General features: G+C 47.3%; 10 protein-coding genes across 10 annotated transcripts; 2 read left to right on the top strand and 8 right to left on the bottom strand.

Moving 5' to 3' along the window:
- Positions 1–1,541: 1,541 nt before the first annotated feature.
- COCCADRAFT_9038 (uncharacterized protein) lies at positions 1,542–3,110 on the bottom strand (the record flags this gene model as incomplete). Its single annotated transcript, XM_007718888.1, has 1 exon — positions 1,542–3,110. The coding sequence occupies one exon, from the start codon at positions 3,108–3,110 to the stop codon at positions 1,542–1,544; it is 1,569 nt and encodes a 522-aa protein (XP_007717078.1).
- A 2,658-nt stretch (positions 3,111–5,768) lies between these two features.
- Positions 5,769–7,178, bottom strand: COCCADRAFT_9037 (uncharacterized protein; the record flags this gene model as incomplete). Its single annotated transcript, XM_007718887.1, has 1 exon — positions 5,769–7,178. One exon carries the CDS (start codon positions 7,176–7,178, stop codon positions 5,769–5,771), a length of 1,410 nt encoding a protein of 469 aa, XP_007717077.1.
- An 811-nt stretch (positions 7,179–7,989) lies between these two features.
- Positions 7,990–9,457, bottom strand: COCCADRAFT_30163 (uncharacterized protein; the record flags this gene model as incomplete). The annotated part of the gene is made up of 3 exons (XM_007718886.1): positions 7,990–8,486; positions 8,777–8,805; positions 9,042–9,457. The coding sequence occupies 3 exons, from the start codon at positions 9,455–9,457 to the stop codon at positions 7,990–7,992; spliced, it is 942 nt and encodes a 313-aa protein (XP_007717076.1).
- Positions 9,458–10,639: 1,182 nt separating this feature from the next.
- COCCADRAFT_30162 (uncharacterized protein) lies at positions 10,640–11,906 on the top strand (the record flags this gene model as incomplete). Its single annotated transcript, XM_007718885.1, has 6 exons — positions 10,640–10,825; positions 10,919–10,940; positions 11,020–11,198; positions 11,254–11,389; positions 11,603–11,683; positions 11,896–11,906. The coding sequence occupies 6 exons, from the start codon at positions 10,640–10,642 to the stop codon at positions 11,904–11,906; spliced, it is 615 nt and encodes a 204-aa protein (XP_007717075.1).
- A 409-nt stretch (positions 11,907–12,315) lies between these two features.
- On the bottom strand, positions 12,316–13,413 carry COCCADRAFT_30161 (uncharacterized protein; the record flags this gene model as incomplete). Its single annotated transcript, XM_007718884.1, has 3 exons — positions 12,316–13,101; positions 13,153–13,328; positions 13,380–13,413. The coding sequence occupies 3 exons, from the start codon at positions 13,411–13,413 to the stop codon at positions 12,316–12,318; spliced, it is 996 nt and encodes a 331-aa protein (XP_007717074.1).
- A 280-nt stretch (positions 13,414–13,693) lies between these two features.
- Positions 13,694–14,525, top strand: COCCADRAFT_40888 (uncharacterized protein; the record flags this gene model as incomplete). The annotated part of the gene is made up of 2 exons (XM_007718883.1): positions 13,694–14,269; positions 14,319–14,525. 2 exons carry the CDS (start codon positions 13,694–13,696, stop codon positions 14,523–14,525), a joined length of 783 nt encoding a protein of 260 aa, XP_007717073.1.
- A 385-nt stretch (positions 14,526–14,910) lies between these two features.
- On the bottom strand, positions 14,911–15,873 carry COCCADRAFT_40887 (uncharacterized protein; the record flags this gene model as incomplete). Its single annotated transcript, XM_007718882.1, has 1 exon — positions 14,911–15,873. One exon carries the CDS (start codon positions 15,871–15,873, stop codon positions 14,911–14,913), a length of 963 nt encoding a protein of 320 aa, XP_007717072.1.
- A 360-nt stretch (positions 15,874–16,233) lies between these two features.
- COCCADRAFT_108667 (uncharacterized protein) lies at positions 16,234–17,581 on the bottom strand (the record flags this gene model as incomplete). The annotated part of the gene is made up of 4 exons (XM_007718881.1): positions 16,234–16,830; positions 16,879–16,987; positions 17,041–17,197; positions 17,254–17,581. The coding sequence occupies 4 exons, from the start codon at positions 17,579–17,581 to the stop codon at positions 16,234–16,236; spliced, it is 1,191 nt and encodes a 396-aa protein (XP_007717071.1).
- A 539-nt stretch (positions 17,582–18,120) lies between these two features.
- On the bottom strand, positions 18,121–19,242 carry COCCADRAFT_40885 (uncharacterized protein; the record flags this gene model as incomplete). Its single annotated transcript, XM_007718880.1, has 1 exon — positions 18,121–19,242. One exon carries the CDS (start codon positions 19,240–19,242, stop codon positions 18,121–18,123), a length of 1,122 nt encoding a protein of 373 aa, XP_007717070.1.
- A 755-nt stretch (positions 19,243–19,997) lies between these two features.
- On the bottom strand, positions 19,998–20,219 carry COCCADRAFT_108650 (uncharacterized protein; the record flags this gene model as incomplete). Its single annotated transcript, XM_007718879.1, has 1 exon — positions 19,998–20,219. The coding sequence occupies one exon, from the start codon at positions 20,217–20,219 to the stop codon at positions 19,998–20,000; it is 222 nt and encodes a 73-aa protein (XP_007717069.1).
- Positions 20,220–20,553: the final 334 nt, after the last annotated feature.

Raw genomic sequence — 20,553 nt, 5'->3', positions numbered from 1 at the left:
AGATGTTCGTCAAGCCACTGCCAGAGTACTTACTTGACTACGACTATTAGAACAAGTATCTGTGTTCTGAGGAGGTGCTCTATTAGTCTACGTGTAGGCTATTGCTATCCTATACGTGGCTTATATGCCACTAAAGCGATCTTGCAATTGTATAGGAGATTAGTCTCCTGTCGAAGGATATTGCGTGGCTAGATTAGGTGGAATTTTTAGATGCCTTCCTTAATAATGTTAACTTAGTTACTCTAAGTGATGTTAATAAGTAACACAAATATAGAGAGCTACGATTAAGCTGACTTAATATTATCTATAGACTCTGGCCCCTAGCGCACTCGCTGAATAACTTAATTCAGAGATATAGAGCAGACTCTACCTAGTATAAAGCCTTCTTTATACGCTATTTTAAATAGATGCTAGCTGCGTTTGCTGTGCTCTCCGTTATGCTCTCAGCTCTATAAGTTGGTCTTACGACACCAGTGCTGCAGGATAATTATAAGTTCTAAAATATTTCATACGGCTCAACCGTGGCAGCACTTGTTGCAGTTGCCGCAGGTGCTGTCACTATTCTCACGTTTTGGATTGCGCTATTCTGGTATAATATTTTGTCTTGTTGGCGGTACGATCGGGAGATTGAAAGTAAGAGATGTAGTGTTGTATGTTTACCTTGAACAGGCTTGTGTACTGTTTGCTGGCGCACTTAGATTGCATATGCGCGAAGTTGCTGTTAGCGGCCTTAGCTCTCGTTTATTTGCCTCTTGATAATGGGCGCCTGAAGCTGAAGCAGTTACTGAAGGATTTACCAAATCCTCTGACTCAGTTGCTTGTTCCAGCAACTGACAAATTTGTAGCCCTCTGCCAGTCCGAAGAGTAGCTGCAGACACCTACAACACCTGTGACGTCTCTAACAACAGAGGCTCTATCGCCACTACATGGCGTGGTCAAATGTGAAACTCTTGTGCTTTATGAGAGAAGCAAGCAGCGCATTGAGGGGCGCATGTAGACCCTAGCTGCTGCTGCTCGCATCTCTTTCGCCGAACGCTTGCTTCTCCGAGACCACAACCGGTTTCTACCCAAGATCAATGCTGAGATTAGAGCTCGTCGGTTGGTAAATCAACAATACTAGAAAAGGCCAAGGTAATGACTTAGGGGGCGCTCAAGGAAGCACGAGCGAAGCACGTCGCGAAAGAGGTAGCAGCTACCAAAGAGAGAAAGCAGCTTCGCAGGGAGCCCGTGGGCAGAGTAGAAGTAGCAGAGATAAAGGCTAAGGGCAACATAACGAAGCGAAGCGCCAGCGCCACCATATGTATACCTTACACGTGTAAGTACGGGATAATGTATCGAAAGAGGACAGAACAAAGCCACAAATAGTGTAGCGACTTGCCAAGCACAGGCGTTGATGCTAGCTAGATATTCGCTATATCAGTGCACGTGATTCTAGGCTAGAGAATATTATGGCAAAGTGAAGCTGGAAATTCAGACCGGTTAAGTTGCGCCACCTTATAACAAAGAAGCAAAGCACGGAGTAGATATTCTACCTATTGGGCTCAACGGCCTATATACTTCTTCTCGAGAAATCTGAGAGGAATAAAGGTGACTAGAGTGATCACAAGTGTCATCTCATTACCGACATCACCACCAGTGCTGCCAATCAATTTGGCGACAGGTCCAACAAACCATGTCTGATCCATGCCCATAAACCAGCCAATAACTCCCAAGCCAAACGAAGTACCAGCCGCAAGGCCCAATGGTAATCTGCTTGGGTCATTCCACCCATCAAGATCGTAATTATCAAAGTTGCTGCCACGGAAGACAAAGTGCTCAGAGAAGAGGATGATGAAGTATGAAGTGCACCAGTATCCAAGGATACCCAAGAAGTTCTGCAGATAAGCATTGAGCTTTTCGCGTCCACCTAGAGCAAGAGCGAGGATGCAGGCAAAGACAAGGAAGGTCCAAATGAATCGAGGAATCTTTGAAAATGGGCGAGCAAATTGCTGGCAAGAAATAGCAGCGCTGTAGATGCTAATGACGTTAGTGTTGATTCCCGAGAGCACAAGCAGGGCAAGGAGGAATTTAGCGAATCCTCGTGGGTAGAGGAACTCCTGGATCAAGAAGCCAATTCCATCGTTTTCGTAGGTCGTCTTCCATTCTGGCTTGTTGTTGAGCGCCGATGCCACGACGGCGCCAGCGATCATGCCAATGCTAGTCGGAATCGCAATGCCAAAGGTTGTCATAAGAAAGACTCTGGCTCGGGAGATGCTAGCAGGATAGTGTACATAGTAGTCGGAGGCCATGGTGCACCACGAGCAAGAGCTGCCGTAGATGATGGCGATGAGGGTCAAGACTGCACCAGCTTGGTTGATCCCAGACACACTTGCAGGAGTTGTGTTGTCGGCATATTTGCCTGCCTCGCCGAAAAAGATGATGAAGATGATGAAGAAGACTATCCAAGCATATCGCTCGTAGACCAGAATCGCACTGAGGCCGACGAAGGAGATTATGAGAGCGACTACTGCCAAAATGATGATGCCTACGACAAGAGAGAGGTGACCATCTGCAACAGCCTCCAGGGCTAGACCTGCAGTAATGCAAGCGACTGCAGACCAGCCGATCTGGACGATGGCATTGAGGAAAGCAACGATCTTGTTTGGCCACCAACCGAAGCTATATCGGGAAGCGGAAATCTGTCGAAGACCAGTGACGGCGCCAAAGGTGGCTGCGAATCCAGTAAGAGCACCTCCCAGGAGCGAAGCAAAGATGATGATGACGATGGACTGTTTGAGGGACAATCCGAATTCCCAGCCGAGGAAGCCGGTCGCGAAACAGGACGTGTTCATTGTGCCGGAGGCCCAGAGGCAGAACATGGTAAGCTGTTCATGGAAGCGGACTGGTTTCTTCTCTTCTGGCAGCTTCCTCTTGATGGCTTCCGATTCGATACCAAATTTGGCGTCCAGGCTTGATTCGATGCTTCGAAGACGAGAGAGGATGCCGCTATCTTGCTTGACGTAGGCATTGTTGTACAGCTCGACATTGGGAGAGCTGGTGTCGTTGAAGTTCTTTTCGTCGATATGAGCTGTTTTGGCGTGCACACCGGCTTCTTCGTCAGACGACGACATCTTGGGCAGATCAGCTAGGGTCTTGGGAGGAACGAGTTGCAACTGCAAATAGGTGAACGGCCTGTAAATGGGTCAGCGAAAGGTTCATATCGCATGTGGGACAGCCGCGTGGCACATAAAGCGGAGATTCTATGTGGCGACACTTGACGAGTCCGGCCCTCGTGCTAATCCGAATTTGTGCCTCTCCTCCCCGAGGGAACACGGACGAAGATATGAAGCTGGCAATGATTGGCGGGACGGCAAAGCTAGGCAAATTCTTATCTGCACAAGACTGCATGGCAAAAAAGCTTGGTAGGGCAGGTATCTTTCAACCACTCAGGTGGTACTACGGCCGCTGCTTGAGTGGGCGTCTCGCACCGGCTCAAAAGACATCTACAAGGCAGGCTTTCTGGCGACTCTTGCTGAGATATGGCTTCTTACCTTCACGCGCTTTACTACATAGAGCAGCTGTGGGCGAATTGATCTTAATCTGTGGGAGCCAGAGCTTGGACTTGACCAGTTACAGCTGCGCGACACGGACAGTAAGTATGAATGCGACGCACTACCGCCAGCTTACGTAGTAGTTGCGACAGACGACACCGCACATACAAAGCACTTTGCCGCCTTTAGGCTCATTACTATCGTGCCCACCGCCACTGCAGCGCTTCACACAAGTTCGGATGGCGCTATAGGGCGAGCAATTGAGCGTACGCCGGTGTCGTCGGCACGCGCGAGGAGAGCGCGATGAGCTTGGCTGGGACACAACACCAGAGCCAGAGAACCCACGACCGGTGAAGCTGCCTAGGTTACACCAAAATCTGTCTGCCAGATTCAGGCGCAAGAGCCCTTTGTCTACGCTGTGCTTCGTGAGCACCTCCTACGTGACGTTGCTGCCAGCGTTATTAAACACAAGCGTGGTGTCAGTAATTGTGCGCATCGCGGAGGGCTCGCAGCGCGAGCTATACCATATAGAGTAGCGCAGCTTGCTAAAGGTGAGCGCCGTCGTCATAAACGCCGTGCTCTTAAAGCGGATGGTGGACCTACCTACTCGCAGGACGCGCGCTCAATAGTACAACGCCGCCAGGTTAATGACGTCGCCCGCTTACAACAAAAGCTCACTGCAAAACCACTTCACGAGATAACAACGATTGCTAACAAATAGAAGCGGATGTGGCCTAAAATACAGAATTGGAGCAAGAAACACCTTGAGCGCGTAGCCAGCGGCGTCACAATTATGCACGGCGTTGCGTGCTGTGAGTACGCCGTTAACCATGATGACTATAACACCAAGGCGCAATACAAACTGCAGCGCGTACAAGAGAATCGCAGCGTAAAGTACAATGAGAGCATGCTTACAAATGATAACATAGAGGCAGCGGAGGTAGCTGCAGCAGTCCGCTACCAAGTCCGCCTGTACCAGCTGCTCTGCCAACTCTCTCGACATTAAGATAACAGCAGCGACGACAATACAATAGATAATAAAGACAAGCTATTAGATATGCATTAAAGCGATACCTCTTGTACAAAAATCAAGTTGTAATAGTTACCTAAAAGCTTTATAATACTGGATAGGATAGCTAGCTATATAGATAGCAGTAACTGCAGTCGCGACTCAGCGTTCTCGGATCAACACCGAATCTTTTCGCGACTTTGGCATATACAGGTTTTTGTTCTCCATGATCTAGAGCAGCAAGCAAGCCGTTAGTTGGTTGCATATTGGTCGTGTTGTGGTTGGTAGAAATGAATAGACTGGTGGGTGTTGGAAGACGTGATCTAGCGTTGGCCCGTCCGCAGCGTTACGCTGTCCGGCACCCCTACCGAAAGCTGGCTAAATTGTTGTAGCAGTTTCTCTTTGTGGTCGTCTGACACCTTTGGCTGTATCACTATTCTGATCGAGTATCCGGATCATCACTTGCTAAAGGAGTGCATGGCTAGGTCGGCGCGGGCAGCTATCTTTGCAGAGGATCCAGTTGAAGAGCTTAGATTCTTGATCTGTTGAAAACCACTGCTCTTAGCGGTGAGTTATTACGCGTTGAACCTGCCCACTGAGGCAATCGCAGATTGTTGATCGCGGAACGTTGTACGTGGCAGCAGCGAATTTTGAAGACTTACAAACGCTAACGCAACAATTGTGGATGGTAGATTAAATAGATGCTTCATGATCGACCATGTTAGGCGCGCTATGGTGATAGTGGATAGCTTTGAAAGTCAAAAATAGTTATTTATTGTTGGTAGAGCAGTTGGAGTAGCCACTACTAGGTGTCTGAGCTCATAACAGAACTGGTCAGTGTAATAGGGAATTTAGTAACTGTGGCTTGGCATATTGTATTCACAAAATAGATTCAAATAGAACTCACAATTAACTCAGTACTCACTATGCTACTGAAGACAGTCTAGATGATTTATGGGGAATGTATTGTTTTAGGAAAATCCATCCATGGATTTTGTGTAAACGCAGCAGCTGTGGCAGAATTCGGATAAACCGCCTAATATCCACACGGGCCTATCACTTTAACAATTGATGGACATCTTGCCATTTTCCACTCAAGACTTAATCCCTCGAAATTAGATTCCGCGAGTTGGGGTTGGCAAAGTAGATTAATGTGGGTGGGAACTGTAACGCTAAACCAATTTTAGCGTGAACCAGGTCACTTTCGTCGCCTTATACTGGTTAAGTATCTAGTCTTTTATATTAGTAAGCGGAATACTCTGCCACTCTTCTTTCCAACCTGCTCCTGTCTCTGGCCATATGGATTTCCAAATATCTGCAAACTGTTCGCTTTCCATCAATTCATCCATGTCATCTTCAAGCAGCTCGCTATTGCGGAGTCTGGTGTCACTGTTGATTTCTTCAATCTTGACATCGTCTTGGTGTGTGTCTCGAGGGTCACGCCTGCATATCCAGCTTCTCGCTATCCATTCAAGAACGCCTTCGAAACCCATGCCCATCCTTTGGTCGTTAAGTACCGATACTCTGCCTACCCGCAAACGTATGAGATCCAGCTTTGGAGGCAGGCCAGCTTTAACCGAGGCATGAGTTGCCAAAATTTGTCGAAAGATGGATCGTGCAAGACTCTCATCTACAGCAGCGTTGATGAAAACTTTGCGGATGGCGATTGCCATCGCTTTTTGATCTTCTTCGTCGTTCGAAGGCATCCCAAGGATGCAAGGGGCATCTGGCCCGTCATCCTCACGATAGTCAGTACATTTGAGCATTAGTGATAGGTTTTCCAGGTATCGCATAGAGCCCAGGGTCTGGTATATTCGAACCTCGACATGATCATCTGCAGAGCGTAGCATTTCAATGCTCAGCTTTCTGATTCTCGGGCATGAATCTCGCAGCTGGATGACCTGGTGTGCTGAAAGAATGAAGTCTTCGATACAAAGCACTTGTAGACCGTGGCCGTGGCGTTCAAGTATTGCCTCGAAGCTCATGGGTCCAGGCGCAACCATTCCAAGCTCGACCAAAGGGTGCAGTGATGCACAGAGCCGTGTCATTATTGATTCAGCATCGACACGATCCACGTATTCACCGGAGATAGCTGGTAGACTCAGAGATCTCAAGCGCGAGAGCCCATCTTGTTCTGCAAGATCAGCTAATCTTTTAAGAACATCCAACTCCATCAGTCTTTCAAGCTGGAGAGATCGCAGCATAGAGAAATCAGTGTGGCACTCCCAAGAGGCCAACTCTAATCCAGAAACTTCGTACAGGGCGTTGATAGCAAGATCCTGAATTTGACCTTTAGCTTGGGGTATCTCACACCATTCGCCATCTGACTGAGGATGAAATCCCTGCCATTGGGGTCGCTTGGGCCTCTGTCGTATAATTTCCCCGGATGGTGGTGGTGTATTGTCCCACATACAGACGTGCTTCAGGTTGGGTGCTAGCCCAGCCGACAATTGCAATGTGGCCTCTCTGTTGTAGTTTGCCCAACCACTCGCATCATACTTGGAGTAGAGAACACTGACGTTATACAAACACGGAGAAGTCGCTAGCATGTAATCAGATTCCTCAATATCTTGAAGGATATCCTGTTGATGGAGGCTGTGGAAATCTAGTCCATGGACGTGTAGCCGACAAGCCGGCATTTGCTTATGTAACACAGCGAGAATGCAACAAGGAAACTGCGCAGTCAACATCCATATAATGTCTCTGAGGTGGAGGCCAGAGATAAATTGCGCAAGCCGTTGCCAGTATTCGTCGGGTCGACGCTCATTCCTTGACTTCCACGCTTGAAGGGAAGATACCGGATAAAAGTCGGGGGCAAGTTTCGTCCATGAGACATACAAGGCGTTATTCTTGTTATCCTCGCGCTTGACTTGGTCGTCTGCACCGGTCCCGAGCTCCAGAACCTTAATATAAGCACGGCTGTTCGCTTGATCCAATATATGTTCCAATCTTTCCAATCTCTTATCAAATTCTGCGTCGTCCGTGTTGATTGACAGGCGGGAAAAGCGCTCCCGCCTAGCCGCAGCGCGGCATACCCTGCTAGCCGACGCGAAAGCTAACGAACTGGCCCTGTGCGGTTCACATTGCCCCAGGTATTCACACACTAACTCTAATACTAGTGGTGGAAGTGCTTCCATGGTATTTTAGTGTGGCGTAGGATATTGGCGAACCTCGGCGTAGGGGATCAGGCAGTATACTTGAATTGAGTTGCACGTCCTGTTGTGAACAACAATGGGAACGAAGGGAAACCTGCGAAGTGGCGGCCCTTCTGTTCCCTTTATAGACTCTCGTTTATTTAACCGATCCCAGAGTGAGAGATCACGTGCAAGCCGAGTAGAGATAGTTTGCGTCAATGGAAATCCGCTAAATGCAGCGCCCATTTAGGTTGACATTTTCTAATCTAGGTTCACGCCAGAGCGTTTACTCTTCTGTCAAGTTGAAGCTTTGCTACTACAGATTCACAGCAACAAAATCGTCCTCAAGCCATAAACGCCATGCTCTTTTGCCTTTTCCATCGCTGTCAGAGTCGTATTGAAACAGCGCAGTCCCTCGGGTCGTCTCAAACATCTTCTTCGCATCCCCTGTGTTGTTGTCGGGGTTTAGTGGAACGTATTTATGTGGTTTGAGACCCGGCATCTTGCCTCCCAGTTGATCTTTGATGGCCCTTACTATACTATCCACATGGTTGGGGTATTTTAGTGGGTAATCCTTGTTGTTCATTGCATTGTCTACTGTTGGGGCCAAATAATGTAACGTGGTTCGCTGTCCTCTCTCTGATTTGAACACTTCTGGGTCCACGCCAGGACCGGTCGGTGCGACGTAGACTTTGAGGTCGTTACTTGTCTTTTCATTGTTCAGCCGATCTGGTTTGTTCCTCAGGATAGGCGAGGGAGAGGGATTTTCCACAGGCCTTCCCTTGATGAAATCGATTACCCGCTCCTCAAAAGCTTTGTTTGTGGTAGAGTCATCGCCGTCATTCGAGTAGACCTCCCAAAGATGCGTCTTTGGTAGAGGTTAGTTCTGTATTGTGGTGTAGTATCACGTGACTAAGCGTATAGTATATATTACGATTATCTTTCGTACGTAGATAGGCACCTTCTCCAATCAATTCTTTGCAACGATCAACTTTCAGCTTATTTCNATCTACTCGATTGCGGGTCGCCCCTCTGATCTTTTAAGCTCGATCACGTATCGTGCCACAGTATATAAGATTATTTTGGCTGGCTGTTGTTCGCACACTCGCCATCCAAACATGGTTTTTTGGAACTAAGACGACAATAGTGCAGCCCATAAGACCATTGGTTCCAATCTGAAACGGTTTGGAACCAAATTCACGCTAAACACTGACTGCGCGCTCATCAGCAGTAGATAAACCTATCTAATCGTTAGAGCAGTTTGAACAAGGTGATGATTGTGGGGCAATTACCTCTGTCATGAAACAAAGGCAACAAAGGTCCGAAGTATGTATCCCTACGCCCTTCCTCATTGAGAATAGGAACTACATAACTGGTTGATTATTCTTTAGTGGGGTTTTCTTAACAGGTAGGTCTCTCTGGTCTGCGCTATATCGGAACGTTCTCTTGTGCAGAGGCTTCTTATCAACATCGAAGTTCTCGACAGAGGCGTTGGCAATCACGCCCCTAGCAAAGCTTAACTTGGCTGCCAGAGAGCCAACGCTGCAGACACCTCGGCCACACCCACTTGATAGCTCACAGCTAGACCAACATGCCTGAGGCAGCTGAACGTCTTGTCGGCTAGTGAGTAGGTCGGATTGAGGACTTCCACTGATCTGATTAGTAATGTAGATTGTCTTGGTCGGCTTTCTTACTGACTTGTACGGTATGGCTTTGGAATATGCAGGGCTCAGAGCTACTGAGAGCCAGAGCAAGACCGAACTAATCTGCGAAATCGGCTTCATGTCTAGTCTGAGAGCCAGAGAATCGTTTTAGGGGATTATTCGTCTTCCCAAATTCATAGCAAGTCGCGAAAATATGCCCCATTTACACGAATCAGTTCTCTCGGTTAAATCAATCCACTCTAAGCTTTTCCCTGATTCTTTGAAGGATCAGATGATAAAAGAATGGGATAAAAATGGGATGTGATTATTCCCATGGCACAGGGAAGCCTTGACGGCTGAGATTATTGAATGGGACATTGTAACGGGCTGAACGCCCTTTNGATAGCTCCTCGATGGAATCTCGGCCTACTCGCAGAACCCGGGTGCTGTCTCGAGCACCCGGATTCTCTGCGCACCGCCCGAACGACGTTCAGACGACAGCCGCAGGACCCAGAAGCTGCCNCGTGCACCTAGACTTCACCGGTCCGATTGTTACTCGGGTAACCAGCTTGTATATAGACAGCTACGTAGCTTGGGAGCTTAGCTCCTCATCGAATACAANCTCTTGTATACCTCGCGATTGCTCCCCGGAGCGCAGCCCCTTACAATACGTAGGCGTAAATCTACGTAGATTAAGATTGAGTATATAATTAACTATTACCTCCTCTTCTAGCTTAGTTAGCTTCTTTAAGTTAGGCTAGTAATCGCGTTAGGCAGGCTTGCCAGCGCGTCGGCAGCGGAGCGTTATTTCGGCTATATTATAGACTGCAGCAGCACAGCGATTCCCTTAAATCTATTTACTTTTAAGAGATTAGATAGTAAGTTAAATATCTAATTCGTCTAAAGCCATTTAAGCGTAGTAGTATTAAGTAATTAGATGTTTAGTTTAAGGAGGTGCGCAAGTTTGATGGGGTGCGCCGCTCGCTTGCCTGCGCCGCTCGCTTGCCATACACGTTAATAAAAGTAAATAATAACATTTAACTAGTATAATTTTTAGAAGAAGAGGTATCTATATCTATAGACAAAGGTAAAAAAATATAATCTATTAATAAATATGGAATAAAAATAACGGGTAGACGGAGATATTGTATTCTAAGGATAAAGTACCTCTCGTTTCTTACGGCACGGGGGGATTTGCGTGACGCAGGGAGAGACATTAGCTGTGATCACAACCACTTAGTCAGGGCTCGCTGATGAACATCAAGTTAACAAGATAATTGGCCATCGTTGACCAGTCTGGCCCAGTTTGCCGCGAGCCAATCTATGAGGGATGATGGAACTTTTGATCTCAATTCTTTGAGAGAAGCACTCAACGTTGGGCAACCGCGTCCCGTACCTACTCTAGCTCAGACCGAACAAAACCATCCTCTACGAGGCGGACCAATCCCGAACCGTACCGATGAGCAGAAAGCCCGTGACTTTGAGGTTGGATTCTTGGGCGAACAATATGTAAGTCTAGCCGCTGTGTTGAGTCGTCATGTTAGGTCAGTACTTAAAGTTGATTTCTGTCTAGGTGTACACCTTGCTACATGATGTTTTCAGGCTCCCTGGATTCACATGAGAGGTTAATTGGACTAGTTCTTTGCGCACTCGCGCCGGTTTCCCGGCCTTTGGCCGCGAGATATCAGACTTTACCTATTTAGATACAGAGGGTGCGCTTACCCATCAATTCATGCAGACACAGCATCACCATGAAGTACCAGATTGGCTCGATACATGCTGCAACGGTGGCAATGTGCCACGATATCGCATAGAGGTCAAGAGCACAACTAGTCGAGACGCAACTACTCCTTTCTATATGAGTGGAAATCAGCACAAGTTGGTATGCTCCATCGAATCACATAGCTGGAGTGCATGATTGGGCTAATTCCAAGTAGGCAAAAAAGCTGCGCGTCACCTCGGAGACGCCTTCTGAAATCTACATTATCTTGCGAGTCTTTGGTTTGGATGCATTAGAAGAAGGGACGCAACATCAGCCACAATGGAAAGCGTATATGGATCCGTACAGTCTAGGTAAGAAGGGTGTGCTGAGATTCAATGCGCCTACATATGTCGTTAAACCTGCCCTATAGAATAGCAGTATGTGATATAACCTAAGCTCATTCTAACGGAATCCGATTTGAACCTAGCCCTCTGTACAACTCTCGGTCAACTTTTACTCTTTCTCAGGCGTTATTTTCAAAGAGACTATAGTGAATGCACGTTTTTTTACTTATACCCGCCTAGTCAAACATAAAGCTACTGATTTCAGACGACCGTCGCGTTGGCATCGTGTAAATGGTTGGGGAGTTCACTCTAAGAGTGAGCGTATGTGGCTACACTGGCCGAGATAGCTGAGCAAGTGACATATGATGAGCTTATGATATGACTGGTTGAGAGCTGGATTGTACTTAGTATGGAGTGAGCGTGCGTAATAGTAAGATTTCCCACTACTTACCACAACCGAACCCTCAGAAAGGCGTACAGCGTATGAAACGACAGTATAGTCATTTAACGAGCTATATAACTTTACATGGCAGCCATTCAATAGCGTAAGCCAAGTAGTATCTATCGATAAGAGCTGCGATGGCTCCTTAAAGCGCCACCAACGTACTAAAGAACTCGACATTTGGGTGGACATAAAACCTCACATACAACCAACAGAACAGGTCTGAGCTTGGAGGCGATGTCCCTCAATTCTTCGAAGGGGATGTAGAGTACAGCATGAGTATTGTAAGCAGCTGTCCTATTTGTTGTTAATTGCATGCGAGTGGCTCGATTGTATCATTATTGTATTAAAGCTTGTCATCACAAAACCTAGAAAGATATTCTCCCGCAATGATCAAGAAGAACTATTGACAGTTGGAATCATGCTGGACTCTTAGAACTTCACCCAGCAATTGCTTTCATCTGTGGAAAGCGATGCTCTAACTTATTTTTGCTCTTTTTGGCGATATGGCTTATGAATTGACGCTTTCGTTGAGCCACTTGTAGACCACACGAGCGTCTTTCCCACTGTAGCGAGGATCACTCATGCACTCGTCGAAAGCCTTGAGCGTTGATCGATCGAGAACTGTGCGTGCACCAACAGAGGCGGCCAAATCGCTTCCCATCTTGAGTACCTTCCTGCAAAGTTCGATGCGAAAACCTCCCTCGTAGTCCCTGCTAGCCGGCGTATTGGGTTGTATGCCAGGAACTGGGTTGCTCTTCGAAGTAACCCAACACTGTCCTCCACTAGCATTGATGACATCAGTTAGAGTAGCAATGTTCAAGCCGAGTTTCGATCCAATGTTCAAAGCTTCCGAAGCTGCCAGACTAGTGATAGCTGACAAGTAGTTGTTGATGACTTTGAATGCCGTCCCGGCGCCAATATCGCCACACAGGAAGATACCACCCGGAGATCCCATCGTATTCAAGACCTGTTTTACTGTATCGAAAGTCTGATCTGGTCGATCTGTCCCAACCATGAAAGTCAATGTACCAGCCTCGGCACCCATAGGACCACCAGACACTGGAGCATCAACAAAACTGAGGTATTCATTGTCTCCCAACTCACGAGATGTATCTGAAACAGATCTCGCGACTTCTGCTATGGTATCGCTCTCGATTGTTCCACATTCCATGAGTAACTTAGGAGCCCGCGACTTCTGAAATGCAACCTTTGCCCCACCTAAGATACCTGTTTGGGGATCACAGTAGACTGATTTGACAGCAGCGCTACTAGGAAGCATGGAAAGTACAATATCCTGAACGTGTAAGGAGGGCTACCCGTACTCAATTATGCGACTGAGACTTACCGAAGCATTCGCTGCCTCAAAGCCGTTTTTTACCACTTTTATCGGGCCTTCGCCGCTCATTTCTGCTTGGAAACGGGATAGGGCTGTCTCAGAGACATCGCAAATACATAGTGTCACTTCAGGGCTCATCTTTTTGCGAAGATTGACAGCCATAGGGTAGCCCATGACGCCAAGCCCTAGAGATTTTGCATTAGCAGGGGGATCTTCGCGGATTGCTCCGGATTTACCTATGAATGCTACTGATGTTCTATCGAAGGCCATATTGATGATGCGCTTAAAGAAAAGCACAAGACGTAATACTGGGAGTAGCAAATATCGATGTATAGTGTCGAGAGGGTGATATAGCAAGTCTACACCTCTCCCATTTGGGTTGACAGTTGGGGTAAAGGGCCGTGGGGGATATAATGTGGGGTCAGTACCTCGTTTGTGGGGAAAGCTGTGCTGGTGTATATAGTGTATACCTCTTGGTACTACATGCCCCACCTTACCACTGAGCAGTTGAGAAATCCAAGAACATCGCAGATTTTACACCGATGTTACGATGAGTCACGAACTCAAAGAAACGTTCGTCGCGAACTTGGGAGAATGGGAATGGGACGAATCTTGGCAATCATTCTTGGAGCTTGATCCAGAATTCTTTAGGGCTAGCGTGGGATTGAAAGCTGTCCCGAAAAAGAGCAGGCATCTTTCGCCTAAGGTCCAGGGCTTCATTGCCCTGGCTGTCAACTCTTCATCAACACACCTGTACGCGCCAGGTATCAGGACGAGTATTAAGGAGGCTTTGGCTAATGGAGCCACTGGCGCGGAAATAAAGGAAATCATCCAGCTTACATCTACGCTTGGTGTACATGCATGCAACGTTGGCGTCCCTACATTAGTAGAGGTCATGAAGGAGGAAGGGCTTTACGATAGTCACCCAACGGCAGGAAAGCCTTTGGACGCTTCGAAGCTTCAGTTGCAGAAAGACTTCACCCAGAAGCGCGGTTATTGGCATAGTTTCTGGGAAGAGTTCCTTGCACTGGATCCAGACTTCTTCGCGGCATACACCACCTTTTCCTCAGTCCCATGGCTTCCGGATGACACAAAGAACAAGAACTTAGGCGTCTTAGAACCGAAGGTAAGTCGCTCGAACCGAGCGGTCTTCTGCATTGTTCTGACCTACATAGGTCAAAGAACTAATATACTGCGCATTTGATGCCGCGGCTACACATCTGTATCGTCCGGGACTAAAAGAGCACATGAGGAATGCGCTGCGGTACGGAGCGACTGTGGAAGAAATACTCGAGGTTCTTGAAATTGCATCGCACCTCAGCATTCACACAGCTAATCTAGCTTACCCAATACTAGCCGAGGAACTCAAAAGTAAGCATTGACATTCTTTCGTGGGGAATCAGTCTTATAGCTTTCCCATACGGCAAAGTTTGGCTTGGAAGGATAGGTGGGGGTACATAGATAAACGCATTCGGCACCTTCCCCGGTGGGTCCGTTGGCGAGTTGGATCACCTTAATTACTATCATCTCATGTAAATTAAATTGAAAATAGCATTCATGTGAGATAGCTTGACGAAAGAAAATCCTTTTAATTTGGGCTCTTAGAAGCCAGTAGCAATCCGAAAATGTTAAGCAAAACACGTTTCGACACTCTCCATAAGAAACTCTTCGAGGAAGCGCTGAAAGTACGCCGTGCCGTAGCCAGCGATTGAATAAGTTAACTTCATATGGAATGCTGAATTAGACCGTCTCATTCATTCTCCCATTTTATATATACCCAGGAAAGAAGCAATGCGGGTTTCTCTCCATCCACGATCCGTCATGCGCCACAACTACCTCAACTTTAGTATTTTGCCTCCACAGCTCAGACGACTCGCCCAGACACTCTTTGATCTGAGCAATTGTCCGTCTCGCAGTATCCGTATCCATATGCACGCTTCTCAGCTGACCATGTCCATCATCATAAAGCGCAATATCTTTGGTCCCTTCCAAAATGCGGATATCATGACAGCAGTCACCGCCGAGATAAATATAACGGTCCTTATCAATACGAAGCAAGGCATTGATGTGTCCTCGCAGGTGACCCGGGCTATCAACTATCAAAACGCTTCCGTCACCAAAGAAGTCGACGACAGCTGGGAATCCAAATCCTGGCTTCCACTTATGACTTGTTTGAAGCTCCTTTCGTGCGTAGATCGCATCTGCCTCGTAGACGTACGGCAGTTCCTTGGTCCGCGACTCGTCCAGCATCTTTGAGTCGAAAATCTCCGCGGGATAATGAGGCGGAGCGCCCCGGGCAAGCAGATGAAGCGTCCCTGATCCTACTATAAACGTCGAATTCGGAAAATCGCTTGGAGTTCCGACATGATCCCAATGTACGTGGCTGTACATGACGATGTCAATATCTTTAGTAGGGTCAAGCCCTCCATTTCGCAGACACTGTGCGACATCTGGCTGGGTCAACATGGGCTGGCGATTGGCAATATGATGGTGCATAGCAGGCTCGTAGGCGGCCAAGTCCCGTTTGAGACCTAGATCCCACACTATTCGGGTTATCTTGCCGTCGTGTGTCGGATCGCACCTTTCGACTAGGAAACACATTGACGGTACCAACGTTCGTTTAGATTTATCAGCGTCGGTCACAAAGAGTTTCTCGGGAAGGGTAAGATGGCCACCCGTTAGAGCGGAAACCCTAACACATACTGGAGATTGACTGGTTGGTTGCGACATAACTATCATCGGTATATTCAATCCTGGTGCGGCATTTTGGATTATGTGTTCCTTTGCTTAGACGAAATTAATTGCAGGGTGGGGTTGTTGGTACGGATATGTATGTGGGGTCACCCTATGGTCATTGATTACTTAGCAAATAGTTCGACTATTACCCCGAATCTTCATGTGGGGTCACCCTACGCTCTGCTAGTAGTACTCGAGTATCCAGTTTCTGGAAATGGAAATTTCGGTGTTACTCTGCAACAAGAGAGGTAAAGCATAGACTTGAAAAAAATTAGGATAAGATAAACAGTTGGAGACCGCATGAGAACCAGCAAAGGGTTAGAAATACAAAAGATACAAATCCTAATCGTGGCTCTATACCACTTCGTGAAAGTAAGAGTCATCCCCCAGACTTATTACTTTTCCGTTCTTCCACTGCCCTGAAACTAGAGGTGGTCTCCCAGGCTTGCCATCACGAGGAAGCTCATTCAAAAACGCCCATCTCGTGCGCTCCTTGTAGCCCTGTATCTTCCAATCATTGACATCTTTTTCGGGAGACGTGGTCAGCAGAGGAAAGATATCAAACAGCGTATTGTCATGAGCTAGGCAAATCAATATGTCAGGGTTTGCGTCAAAGGCACGCAGATGATCTATGCTTTCTTGCGACTGTTGCGTGTCTGTGTAGGCAGATGTTTCGCTCCGTGTGACCTTGTAAAATGGACTACGTCTTGCATCATCGTCTTCTACCGTACCTTGTTCATTCCTCGTTGTAGAAGGGTGACAAGCTGTGAAAAAGGAACATGGACATGGTGCAGGGAGGGTGGAGTCCAGTTGCGCTTGCGGGATTATATCTGGGAGTGGGACAGCTGAAGATGGGCGGAAGGCTCCTACAAAATGACAGCAGTCGCCCCCCATGAATACGAATGTATTCGGTGTCGTTCGAGCAAGACCGCATACGTGTCCGATTGTGTGCTAAGAAATCAGCAGATGTGCCAAATGAAAATGTCGTAATATACTTACGCCAGGAACGTCTAGAATGTAGAAAGAGCCGTCTCCAAAATAGTCGTGAGCTCGGAATTTGCCAATGCACAAATCATCTTTGAAAGTTATTTCATCGATAAAGTGCCCGCTGTTACTTGCGTAAGCATTATCGAAACGGGAGTTGACGAAGGGCAAGCTTACGATGTGTCGCTCGACAACATGAACGCGTTAGGGTTGTCTGGGTATCCAGGTAAAAAGTTACCCTTAAATCCTAGTCCTACAACAATGTCGGTAAGTGGTGGGAATTTGGAAGCATCTCCGATATGATCCCAATGCCAGTGACTCCACACAATAGCATCTTTATTGTCATTCAGTTAGCTGTACACAATAAATAAACGCTGTAGACAGACTGACCTAGACTCTTCAAGTCAAACCCTACCTCATTGAGTATCTCGTCAACTCCCTTTTCGACTCTGAGAGATGGCACGTATGTTCCAATCATGTTCCGAGTATGTGGTGAGGCATTCCAGAAATCTTTCCTTCCCCCGCAGTCGAACAAGATCCGCCGTGATTTCGATTCATTCTCAATCAAGAAACACATGGTCTTGAAATTCAGTCTTTCGTGGCCTTTTATGACCGGTCGTACGAAAGCGGAAGCGTCACACACCATAGTGGTCGTCGTATCGATTGCACGAACACGAACAGTTGAATTAGAATCTGGGATGGTAATCGGGTAATCCATTTTTGTGCGATTGACTGAGGCAATTCCGAAGTCAAATGAAGGCAAGGTAATTGTAGAGATGCGGACGTTGGCACTGTACCTTTTAGTTCTCCGTCATTCATGATAGCCAAGAATCGCTCGGAACGGATCCCGGGACATATTGTGGGGAAGATATGTGGGGTCGTACAAATAAACTGCGTTTTTGGGCCAATTAGGGCATCTATCAAGCCTTGCCGTGAGTCTACTTCGCATGTCTTCACCCGAGACGCCGCCATTTACTTATATGCTGAATACTAGCGGTGATGGCGGAAGAGGCTCCCAGCGAGGCTTCTTGGCGTTCAAAAGAAGCAGATGTACCGTTACCTATCCTTTGATCTGGGCCTCTTTGCCCACACGCGTGATCGTGCAAGATCAAATCCTCGAGACAATTGGATAAGCGTGCTAATAAACGGCGCTGTGTGGTAAACAAGTCTTATTACATTTTGACATGCCAACTTGCCTCAAACAGAAATACGATAATGATTTGCGACAATCTAACAATTGCTACAACGTACACGAGATTAGGTCAGAGGTTTTCCACCGTTGCCTTTTTGGTTCATGTCCACAACGAGTTTCCCGCCCATTCCAGTACGGTGTTGATTGACAAGGTCATTCAAATCCTCTAGAGCATATAGTGTCGTGACAGCCTCAATTTTGTTCTTGGCAGCGAAATCAAGCATTTGCCTCAGCTGATGGTTTCGTCCCACCAAGCTTCCGATGACCTTGATGTCTCGAAATACCAGGTCTTTGGCACTGAATCTTAGCTCACCAGGGAAGCTCACTACCACCATAGTACCGTGGTTTCTCAGTAGCTGCATGCCATAATCAAATGCTGCCTGAGACTCTGGTAGAAACACTACTGCTTCCACTCCACCATCCATAACATCTTGTACCACGTACTTTGCGTCATGTACAAGAGAGTCCACTAGCAGTGTACTCCCCGGAGTCGAAGGGCCCATCTGATCAACCACGGTTTTTAACAGCTTCAGAGGCCTATCGCCTCTGTCTACAGCGACTGTCCGCTTTCCAAGATGAGCCGCAAACTGAACACCAAGATGACCAAGTCCACCACCCGCACCAATTATCGCGATGGTACTGGCCTCTTTAACACGCTCAAGCGCGGACCATATAGTTAGTCCGGCGCACATAAGAGGTGCTGCCTCTAAAGCCGTCATACCCTCCGGAATAGGTGCGACTTGCCGACTGTCAACTAAAGCGTACTCGCAGAATCCGCCGTCCATTGTGAGCCCAAGGTTTTTCGCTTTGAGGCAATATGGCGAGTAACCCTCAGGGTCGCCATGATCCAGTATGCATTCATTGCAGGTTCCGCATGGATGATACGCTCGGCCAGGAACTCCAACTTCGTCGCCAATTGCAATATTGAGATCTTTCGAAACATCTGAACCTGCGGCTACGACACGACCTGCAAATTCGTGGCATCCAATCCGTGGCAAATCTTGAGACATCTTGCCTTCAACCAATACTGCATCTGTGTGACAGTAAGAAGCGGCTAAGACTTTAATCAGTAGGTCATGGCCGGTTGGTTTTCCCGGGGTCGGGGTTTCTCGGAATTGATACGGCTTTTGGAATTCCTCAATCACCGCCGCTCGCATTGTAGAAGGGATACTGTGCAGCGGTGCCATGTTACTTGATCGGTGGCTGTCGAGCAATAACACTGCAGTATATGTTAACGTCGTTCTGATATGACCGGATTCGTCAGCTTGTAGATGGTCGAATCCCCACACTGCCCCACAATGCTTGTTACGTAGCACATCTGGTCTTCCCCACTTACTCCGATGGGCCTCTTCTTTCCACCACAATTGCACCTACTCACGGAGTTCCACAAACGCTTAAAATCACGACGTGTTTGAATTGAAATTTCCAATTCGGCCGAGGTTTTGCAACCCATACCGTCGTGTCCAGCTAATGGGACTCAATGCGCACGAGAAGAGTTCGCGTCGCACTTGTGGAAACTGAGTAGAACACTCATCGTGAACAATTTTTATTGCCTAGAATAAACCTCGCTCGGGGTTTGCGACTGCTTATGAAGTAGAGCAAAGCAGCGTTTGGTACACTTCTCATCGCTCCTAGCGGGAAGTCCATTCCTTGCCTCAATAGTGTTGCTAAACCTCGGCGCCAACTGGATATGCATACCAAGGCAGGGTGACATTTGATACCAACATTCGATGCCACTATTCAATGCCTGGACATTTGATTTTGTGCACAAAAGCCATGTCTCATTTCCAGAAGTATCTCAAGGATATGGCTCTGCAGAGAAAAGTCCCTATATCTGCTTTGTCCAAATGGCCTAGCCTGGGAATGAGACTTCCAGAGTCCAGCTCGGCTTTCCAGGTTGCAGTGAATTGGGTATTATTAATAGCGCTGCTCAATGAAAGCGTCAAGCTAGGATGTTTGCGCACATATCATGGTTTAATGGCGACGAAATATGTGTTTCACTCTCGCAAAGGCTACCCATCTCTCGCAATACGGTAGCGATTCGCGAAGTGATCCCCCAAACCCATGTATCGTCGTAGTAGGGGGCATAGTATTTTCTGATACCAGCAGCTAAAGAGATTGTCCCAGCTTCAATTATGCCAAGCTTGAGACAAAGGTTACGCATGTGATTTAGGAGCAAGGCTTTCGACTGCTCCAACTCGATACGCTTTTTGGCAAGCATTTCCATCAATACACCCATTGCATGAGAAAGAGACCTAATATTTAAATTAGAACAGTATGCAGTATGGAACGTACCAATGACGAGACTCACAGCTGTTCCCGGAAAGAATGGCAATTTCGATGCTTCAAGTCAAAGCAGCTGTCTTTTGGATAAATAATTTACCACCAACCGTGCATGGTAACACCAACCACTCCAATATTTGACTGATAGCCTTGAACACGATTGCGTTCCGCTGTGGAGGGGTGGAGATGAAGTTATGCAGTGCTTGGGTGATGAC

Source organism: Bipolaris zeicola, assembly GCF_000523435.1.
Source record: "Bipolaris zeicola 26-R-13 unplaced genomic scaffold scaffold_262, whole genome shotgun sequence".
NCBI classification, from domain to species: Eukaryota; Fungi; Ascomycota; class Dothideomycetes; order Pleosporales; family Pleosporaceae; genus Bipolaris; species Bipolaris zeicola.
The sequence above is the reverse complement of the archived record's forward strand: the minus strand, read 5'-3'. Positions and strand labels throughout refer to the sequence as shown.